This window comes from Eurosta solidaginis, chromosome 4 (genome assembly GCF_040869045.1).
Source record: "Eurosta solidaginis isolate ZX-2024a chromosome 4, ASM4086904v1, whole genome shotgun sequence".
Lineage (NCBI taxonomy): Eukaryota > Metazoa > Arthropoda > Insecta > Diptera > Tephritidae > Eurosta > Eurosta solidaginis.
This window is the reverse complement of record NC_090322.1, coordinates 183665869-183676531: the sequence shown is the minus strand read 5'-3', so window position 1 is coordinate 183676531 and position 10663 is coordinate 183665869. Positions and strand designations below refer to the sequence as shown.

Below are 10663 nucleotides of genomic sequence, written 5' to 3'. Positions count from 1 at the left end.
TTAATAAACGAAACGAAATGACTTCGTTTCGTTTATTAACGTTGATTATCGTAACGAAATGATATCGTTTCGTTCGTTAAGCATGCCTGCTTTTAGGCAAATGTTATTTGTTCCAACTACAACGCCGACGTTTGAACGGAAGTGCATACATATGGGCCCATCAAGTTAACATCAGCAGCCTATAAGTATGCAATGCACGTGTAATATAGTATCCGCTTCTATAGTTCTGCGAGCCTGGTAACTGATCAGCGGTGATCGTTGTCAATGCAAAAAATCGACCAATGAAAAAAATTCAGATTTTTTTCGGGGCTCTCCCCACTTTGGCACGCTACACAACCAACCTCCAGAGGTAATGGAACTTGAAAGTTTAGGGAAATGTTGCCGATCGATGTTGCCTCGGTCATAATTACCTCTCCCCTTATATCAAGAATGTGAGACTTCGAAATCGTAATCGTCATTAGAGTTAAACACACCCCCTATCCTCTTTAGATACTTCTTATTTTATTAATGACTTAGAAATTTTGTACAATCTCATTGTGCACATAATATATTTTGTCATTAAAATTTACGTAAAATCTTGTTTTTTTTTTTCATATGCAACTTATTCCAAACAATCATAATACTTATTCCATAAAGTTACAAGTGTCACCGCCCTCAATGTGCATCAGCCCAACTTCTTTAATTTTCAAACATTATATTTAAGCTGCTCATCCCCAGCACATCCTCTGAAGAACTTAAACTTAAAATAAAACATTAAGCTAATAAAATCTAATAATGTGACCTTAATCGTCTTTCTTTGTTTGTGCTAAAACATCTGGAACAGCAGCAGCCGTGTCAGCTGATTTTTCACTTCCTCCATTGGCTAAAGTTTTGTTTTTGGTTCCAGTAAATGGGCAACTGCCACCTTTGCATTCGAATGGAAATTCTGGTTCATTCTTTATTACATTACCTTGAGCATCTTTTTTCTCCCAAGGATTCCAGTAACGCTGTATAATTGGCAATACAATAGGCTGGAAGAATCGATGCCACACATAGAGCAGGATTGGAATGATGAAACACGGCACACAAACCATTTTAGCTTATCCTAGCGGAATAGAAATGAAAATATTGTGGTTAGAGGCACTCTTTTGTGGACAGAATTTGTAAAATAGTATTTAGAATTTATCTTATTCCAGAAATAAATGCGTAAATCTTAATTCTGGTAATCAAAACAAAAACGGAATGACAATCAATTTTCCATGTTCGCTTTTGTAAAACGTTTACTCGGTAGACGTCGCCAAAGGGAGCATACAGTTATTCCGTTCCAAAGAAGCATGCTCCAGATACGGTAGAAAATAAACGTGCAAATGCAACAAAAATTGATCCATATAGCATATATGACACTACTTTATTTTTACTTGGAATCCAAGCTAAAAAACTGAAGAAACTTTATCGGAACTTAAAAACACCAAAACAATTTCTATCGTGAAAAAGCGAGACTACTATTCTCCCAAAATTAGTGAGTTTGACATGTTTTTGTTTATGGTTTACAATTTATTTTTTTAACACTTTTAACAATAAAAACAATGCAAATAACACGCGAAAATTATTTCGGTCTCTAATGGTACACTTTTTTCACAAGAAAATTGATTTTAATTGTGTTTTTATTTACCAAATTTTCAAACTCAAACAATCTTTGCAATCTTTTAGCAAAGAGGATAGATATACAAGAGGGCGCACTGTTGAGTTTCTATATGGCGCTGAAACAAGATGGTGGTCCTCTAGAAACACCAGATTAGGTGTTCACCATGCGTTTTGTTATTCTGTCCGCACCAGCCTGGGCTGTCATTTTTATTTCTTTCTTGTTTTGTTCGTGCGCGCGGCCATTTTTGACACTTTTGTTTGTTTATATTTTCATTTGCATCAAAGAGGATAGTGTGGTTGTTAACCACTTAGCCAATTTAATTTGTATCAAATGAACGTATATTTATTATGTAGATAATTTATATCAAGTTACAAAATATGTGGAATTGTTAAATATTGAATTCTTATTAATTTATATAGAAGCGTCAGCTTAGTTCAGTTGGTAGCGATTCAATGAATTGTCTCCGGTTGCAATTCGAACTTGCAACCACCAGCGAATGACCAGAGGAAACAGAAACGAAGAAGAACTGCCACATAGAATGGTATTGCCAGATGTTCTGTGCTATGTGTGTCCCCACATTACTCCCCCTAAGTGATCGTATTACTGTAGAATTTTGTTGTAGTGGTAAACTTGTTGAAAGTGACGGTTGTTGAGGCATGTTTGAATTGATGAGAACACGTCGGTGAGGTAGTTCTCCAAAAAATTCGTCACTTGCTACATGAGCTGGCTTGAGACGTTCGATGTTAATGTTGAAGTGCTTGCCATTCACGTCGACAGTGTAGACTCGCTCGTCTACTCTTTTGATTATTTTATGTGGGCCTGTATAGGGTTGATCCAGGGGACGCTTGGTTGCATCGACTCTTATAAAAACGTGGGTGCATGTAGATAAGTCCTCAAAGCAGAGCGTTTTCTGTCGGCAATGGTGTGTGGTGGGAGCTGGCCGAATAGTTCTCATATGTTTGCGGAAATCGTTGATGAAATTCTGTGAGCCTACTGGGGCTTCTGCGTTCGTGAAGAATTCACCAGGAACCTTGAGTGTCGTTCCGTATAAATATTCGGCTGGTGATGCTTTCAAATCGTTCTTGCAGCACGTTCTCAATCCCAGCAAGACTGTTGGCAACGCTTGGGTCCACTGGGGAATTTGGTGGCACATAATGGACGCCTTGAGGGTACGATGCCATCTTTCAACCAATCCATTAGAGGCTGGATGATACGCCGTGGTTCGAATTCGTTTGCCTCCAACTAATCTCGACAGGCCCGTGAATAATGCACTTTCGAACTGCGTACCCTGCTCGGTTGTCATAAGCTTAGGGCATCCAAAGCGTGCGATCCAATTAGAATAGAAAGCACTTGCGACTGTATCTGCTGTTATGTCCTTTATGGGGACGGCTTCCGGCCATTTAGTAAATCGGTCAATCATCGTGAGACAGTACCTATATCCTTGTGACTCTGGCAAAGGCCCGACTAAATCCAAATGTACATGTTCAAATCTTTCATCGGGACTGTCGAAAAAGGTTGGTGAAGCGTGTACGTGGCGATTGACTTTTGAACGTTGGCAAGGGAGGCAGAGGCGAGCCCATCGGGTGATGTCTTTGTTCATGGACGGCCATACGTATCGCTGCGCGACTATTTTGACTGTGGCTCCCCACTGGGGTGTTCTAGATTTTGCAGTGCGTCGAAAACCTTACGACGAAGTTCTGATGGCACGAATGGTCTTACGTTATTGGTAGAAATATCGCAATGTACTATTTGTTGACTATGGCCGAATGTCAGTGGGTGAAACTTGAGCGATGTGTCGTTGTGAACCAACAGTCTTTGTAGCTCCTCATCTGTTGTTTGGGCTCGAGATAGTTCGTCATGGTCAATTGCCAATGGGAGGTGCATAGTGTCAATCCGTGAGAACGTATCCTCTACATTATTGTTAGTACCGGAAATATATTGAAAATTGTTGGTGAATTGACTGATAAAACTGAGCTGCCTGATTTGTCGAGGCGATGATTTGTCAGATTGTTGTTTAAAAGCGTAAATAAGGGGCTTGGGGTCGGTCCTGACAACAAATTCGCGACCTTCTACCCAATGGCGAAAATTCTTTATTGCCTCGTATACCGCAGTCAATTCCCTGTCGTACGTACTATAATTCTTTTTTGCCGGTGACAGTTTCTTTGAAAAGAATCCTAAAGGTTGCCAAGTGCTGTTGCTATTTTCCTCGAGTACTGCTCCGAGCGCTGTGCTGGAGGCGTCACATGTGATCCGAATTTCGGCTGATGGACAGGGGTGTGCAAGTAAAGTGGCCTTCGCGAGATGGTCCTTTATGGAAACGAAAGCAGACTCTGCTTCTGCTGTCCATGGCACTGGCCTTCGATCGTTTTTCTTTGAATCTTTTAGAAATGCGTTGAGTGGAGCTTGAACCGTGGCGGCATTTTTCATGTGGCGTCTATAAAAATTCACAGCTCCAATAAACCTTCGTAGCTCCAAAATGGTATTTGGCTTCGGGAAATTAAGCAGGTCTTTAACTCTATCCGGTAGTGGTGTTGACCCGGCCGCTGATAAACGATACCCCAAAAAATTCACCGTGGCTGCACCCAATACGCATTTGTCAGCGTTAACACATAGGCCGTATTTGCTCAGCCGGTGGAATACTGCTCGAAGGTGTCTTTCGTGTTGCTGCTCTCCTGTTGATGCCACTAGCAGATCGTCTATGTATGCGTATACGAAGTCGAGACCTGCTAGTGCCTCATTAATGAAGCGTTGGAACGTTTGGGCTGCGTTGCGGAGTCCGAACGGCATGCTTACGAACTCGTACAATCCAAACGGGGTGATTATGGCTGTTTTTGGGATGTCCTCATCTGCTACCGGAATATGGTGGAATGCGCGCTTGAGGTCGATTGTGGAAAAAATATTTTTGTTTGCTAAAATTGTGGAGTAGTCATGAAGTAATGAAATCGGATACCGATCGGGAACCGTTTGCTCATTCAGTCTGCGGTAGTCCCCGCACGGTCTCCAATCCCCTGATTTCTTCCTGGCCATGTGTAAAGGGCTGGCCCATGGGCTGTTAGACGGTCTGGCATGACCGAGTTCGACCAGTAACCGGAATTCGTCCTTAGCAACTTTAAGTCTTTCGGGGCATAATTGCCGTACGCGTTGTACGCATGGAGGGCCAGTGGTTGTAATGTAGTGTTTGACTGAATGTTTGGTTGCCGTGAGGTTGGACGGGTTACCTAACAGTTCAGGAAAGCTTTTGAGGATGCTTGTAAACCTGCTCGTACCGCTGAGCGCCGTAATGTTTGTGATAGGTGCTGTAGCGAACGACCCTGTGCTACGTGAACCGGAGCTTCGATCGATAATACACGCGCGCTTCAGATCCACCATTAGCCCATGTTCATGGATCAAATCTGCGCCGATAATTGGGTATGGGACATTGGCAATGCAAAATACCCACCGGATCGGATGTTGAAAGCCGAAGTCGAGCAAAATTGGTTTTTCGCCAAACGTTTCGATTTGGGTGCCGTTCGCAGCTTTAAGTCGAAGTGCTTTTGGTGAAAGGTTGTCTTTGTTAGTGGGTGGAGTTACAGAAATATCTGCGCCAGTATCGACGAGGTACTTCGTTCCCGAGTTGCGGTCGTATATAAATAAACGGCGGGGTAGATTTTTACCACCAGACGTCGCCGAATCTACTGGTGGCTGCTTGCGTTTCCCTGTTCCTTTACATATGTACATGGTTGCGTGCACCTGTTTGCGCGCACTCCAAACCTACGATGATAGAAGCACAATGATGGTTGCCTGCTTGGTTCTGAGCCGAGCCGTATACTTGTGGTATTGTCTAGGTTTTGCCGACGCCGAAAACCATCCTCCGGTGCTAATTGTGTAACCTTTGTTGTCAGGTCTTTAACTTGCTTCGTCAGCTTGTCGATTTGTTCCGTTAAATTGCCATTGTTTGAAGCAGCAGTTTTGAAAATAGGCATAACGCATCGGCTAGCAGCGTCGCGTTGTACTTCCATCATTTGGTTTGCTATTTGAGCTAATTTGGCGTTGTCTGTCTCGTGTATTCCAGCAAGCGCAAGCTGTACTTGTGTGGGAAGTTGTTCAAGCCAAATAGTGCGTACGAAAATGGGGTTGAGTTTGTTTCCGCCTAATCTATGTATTTCGGCCAGGAGTTCGGAGGGACGTCGATCACCTAGTGCCAAACCAGACAATAACATTTTGAACCATCGTTCCTGTGAAATACCGTAATGGCTTATCAGAATTTCTTTGAGTGTTAAATACTTATCAGTTGTTGGAGGGTCTGTAATAATACCCTCGATGACAATAAGTGCGTCTTGATCGAGACGGGCGATAACAGCGTAATACTTCGTTGCGTCAGACGTAATCCTCCTCAGCTGGAAGTGAGCCTCCACCGTAATAAACCATAGTTCGACTTTTTGGTTCCAAAAAGGTGGAAGTTCCAGTCGTTCGTATTTATCGATGTGTGCACCCAGTTGATGGAAAGTTTGAGTACCCGTTGCTTCGAAGAATTCGTCTTGTTGGTTTCCATTCACCGGTTCAGTGCTATCACCTACGTTAGTTGCAGAATTTCCTGCTTCTGCCATGGCTTTGTCTTTTTATGATGTAGCGCCGCTTGTAAAAATCACGTCGAGGTCACCAATTGTGGTTGTTAACCACTTAGCCAATTTAATTTGTATCAAATGAACGTATATTTATTATGTAGATAATTTATATTAAGTTACAAAATATGTGGAATTGTTAAATATTGAATTCTTATTAATTTATATAGAAGCGTCAGCTTAGTTCAGTTGGTAGCGATTCAATGAATTGTCTCCGGTTGCAATTCGAACTTGCAACCGCCAGCGAATGACCAGAGGAAACAGAAACGAAGAAGAACTGCCACATAGAATGGTATTACCAGATGTTGTGTGCTGTGTGTGTCCCCACAATAGATATACAAGAGGGCGCACTGTAGAGTTTCTATATGGCGCTGAAACAAGTTGGCGTTCCTCTAGAAAAACCTGATTAGGTGTTCACCATGCGTTTTGTTATTCTGTCCGCACCAGCCTGGGCTGTCATTTTTATTTCTTTCTTGTTTTGTTCGTGCGCGCGGCCATTTTTGACACTTTTGTTTGTTTATATTTTCATTTGCATAGTTTTTTTGGCTATCCAAAGAAAACAAGAGTTTTTCTAACTCATCGGTTAATCGTGATTTTGTGCTGTTGTGACTAATAAAACTTTACAAATTGATTTTTAAAATGCAAAAGAAAATTGTTAAGTGATGGTGCAAATGTAAATTTGTGTAATAAAGATTGGATAAATGTGCAGAAGTGAAAATAGGTAGGTACCGTGGTATGTGTATGTGTATAAATGTACATAGCTACATATATATGCAAGTGCTACGAGCAGCGGAGAAGCAATGCACAAACACATGCATATATCTTATCTGAGTTGTCACAAGAGAGGGCAATAATTTGTGCAAGTATTACTCAAATGAGAAATTATACATCTGTAGTTGTACCTGAGAAATTTATAACTAACTAAGTAAAATTCTGGAAGCGCCTAGAAGATGCCACGAGGAAATCACAGAGTATAAAAGCATCAGCGGTAGAGGCGCTATAGGCAGTTTTCGATTAAGACGCTATCTAGCGAGCAATAGCAGTATTATTTTGAAAGTCAGTTTTATTTAAGCTGTCAGTTTGGTTATTAAGCCAGCTAGTTGCAAAGTATAAGTGTTATTGTGAAGTACTTTAACAAAGTCCATTTTTCCATTATTCAATATTGGATTTATTTATTCAATAGTTTAGTGATACGAACTTAGCAAAAGGGCAAATAAGAGGATTTGCAAGTAAATTCGTTACAATATTATTCTCCAACTATGCGTCTGCTGACCCCTTTGGGCGGCCACTTGACTTATCCTACATTTATCTTTTCTTCGTTCCTCGGGCAGTGTCATAGGATGATCCTGTGAGGCTAATAATAAAATGCTGAACAAAAAGTTCATGCTTAATTCTTACAAACCTGGATTCCCTAGCAAACAATTGCTTGATCTTTCCCGCCTCCAAGAGGGTAGGGGAACATCTCAATTGTGGAGATTTAAACTACGTTTTTATTTATAAAAACTTTAAACTATTTTTTTCAATACGCCTAAATTAGTGGTGGGATTATTTTCGAATTATATTCGAATAAACGTTATTCGAATAAACGAATAAATTTATTCGTTTCAGATAACCGAATAATATTTATTCGGATTTTTTATTCGTTTATTCGGATAGTACTATCCGGATAGTGCGCACTATCCGGATACTTCGAATAGTAAAATAAAAGACATTGCGTTTATGTTACGCTCATCGCTTGTGCAGATGAGCATGCACATATATTTATACGTACATATATTTATGTGTGTATAGATGCATATGTATATGCATATATTTTTGTTTGTTTCGGGTTGCTTTGTTAATATTCATTTATTTAGTTACATATATTTACGCAACCAAAGTTGTGCTTGAGGCTTAAGCTAGAAATAGTTATCGGGGTCGTTTACAACTGTACTGATCATAGAACTTAGTTTATTAGTAAACAGGTGTAGAAATGGTAATATGGTAGGGATTTTTGTTTCCCATATACATACATATATACATATGTATGTATGTAAGTTGTATGGAAAATTTTTGTTTTGATATCTTTTGGTTTGTATAAACATCTAATTGGTCACCATTAAAAAAATAAGTTTACATGTCATTGTCAACATTTTTTGCGAAGTCTGATGGATCTAAAGTTATTTAAATTAAATTCAAAGGAATCTGCAAGAATACAACATGTACATATGTTAGAATATGCTTATATGCATATTTGGGTATTTATATTACAGCTTTAACGCGTTCAAGGACAATCAAAATTTTAAGGAGCGGCTAAAACAGACAGACAGTCGTTTTTGAAACTATTCACTAATTCCACCAGAATTTTGATTTTGTTATGTTTAAAATGGATTGCTTCAAACTTTATTTTAGAAAAAAGTCCAAAGTTTTCATTAAGTTAACATTGACCTTAAATAACTTTTGATCCATTAGACTTCGCAAAAAATGATGACAATGACATGTAAACTTTTTTTTTTTAATGGTGACCAATTAGATGTTATACAAACCAAAAGATATCAAAACAAAAATTTTCATACAACTTACATACATACATATGTATATATGTATGTATATGGGAAACAAAAATTCCTACCATATTACCATTTCCACACCTGTTTACTAATAAACAAAGTTCTATGATCAGTACAGTTGTAAACGACCCCGATAACTATTTCTAGTTTAAGCCTCAAGCACAACTTTAGTTACGTAAATATATATAACTAAATAAATGAATATTAACAAAGCAACCCCGAACAAACAAAAATATTTACGTATAAATATATGTGCATGCTCATCTGCACAAGCGATGAGCGTAACATAAACGCAATGTCTTTTATTTTACTATTCAAAGTATCCGGATAGTGCGCACTATCCGGATAGTACTATCCGAATAAACAAATAAAAAATCCGAATAAATATTATTCGGATTACGAATACCTGGCGGATAAAAGAGTTTATTATTCGGATAAATTTTATTCCGATAGTCCCACCCCTAGCCTAAATGTATGCGTCTATTTTATTTTTAATTTTTCACAACAATCAAAACTTTTGAAAATTTAAAAATCAATATTGAAAATTACAAAGTTCAAAGTAACTAAAATACAAAGTTAAATAAAAATAAAAAGAACCCTTCATCAATAAGCACTATCTGGCACCTGCCAACACAGCCGTTTGATCCAGGCAAGTATTAGACGGCCCTAGAAAAAATCCACACAGAATCGGTAAACGCTTTTGCCGATTTTTAAAAATGTTATGAAACACCATATTCAAAAATATTCACTTTGGAGTACCAAGGGAGGTCTAGTCCTTATCCACCTGACTCTTCCAACTCAGTGGAGATCCCCTCCTTCCTCTGTTCTGCCTTCGTTCATTCACACAACATGACCTAGCCACCGAAGCCTTTGGGTTTTTATTCACGGTACTATCTTCATATATATATTCGCATATATGCGAAAAGCTCATACACGCGATATTAAGCAGGCTGATGCAGTAGTAATTGGTGTAGTTTAGGACTCGTATTTCTTGTGGAGAGGGGAGAACACACGCAAACTGGTGGAGAGATGGTCAAGTCCTGGACTTGCTCAAAAAAATTATTGGGCTTTCAGTACAAATCGTGGATATATGAACATTCCTTTAAGTTTTCAGGTGACTTTTGATCTTTTACTCTTTACTGAAACTCAGGCCGCGACGTCCTTACACACTTGGACAGCCAGTGGCTTTGGTCAAACTCTCCTTCTGCGCTACTTGTAGATTCCCAAATAAATGATTGGGCCGAATTTGCCGACAGTGGCGTAGTAAGGTTTTCTTGCGCCCGGGAAAAATATTTTTTTGACTCACCCCCCTTACTATGCCACTGTTTCTTTTTTGATTTCGAGAACAGAGGGAAAACACACAGACACCATCTTTCCTATGGATGTTTAGCCATTAGAGTCTCGGAGGTCCGATCTAGATGTTAGCTTTGTATTTTGAATTGAGGCTATAATATATACTATTTTTATTCATGTAATCGGTTATCTCCGCGATCTTTTCCGTTAAACCGTTGCGATTTCACTACAGAGTTATGAATTGCAATTGTAGCAGTTGTCACTGTGGTGGAGAGAGATGGGTGGGCACGCCGTGAAGGAATATTTTTGTTTAAACATATAGGTACCACACAATGTTAATGCTAGTACATAGTTTGTATTAAAAAAGTTATAGTTTTCCTTTAAATAAGGTTGAACACTTAACAATTCTTCTGCCCTTCTGATGCACTTTTCACCATAAGATGAGGGAGTAAAGATGAACAAAAGGTATTGCACACTTATATATATATATGTATGGATTTATTTGAACACATACTATCTATACATAATATGTACAATGATTTTGTAAGATTTTAATTAGTTTTCAAAATTAAGGCAAGCTTTCCTTTGTACCACTT

The 10663-nt window shown here is 39.2% G+C and overlaps 1 protein-coding gene across 1 annotated transcript; it reads right to left on the bottom strand.

The window, feature by feature from the left end:
* Positions 1-481: 481 nt before the first annotated feature.
* On the bottom strand, positions 482-1234 carry LOC137248467 (UPF0729 protein GD16342). The gene has a single exon (XM_067779394.1). It carries the CDS (start codon positions 1071-1073, stop codon positions 783-785), a length of 291 nt encoding a protein of 96 aa, XP_067635495.1. The 5' UTR covers positions 1074-1234; the 3' UTR covers positions 482-782.
* Between the last annotated feature and the right edge of the window lie 9429 nt (positions 1235-10663).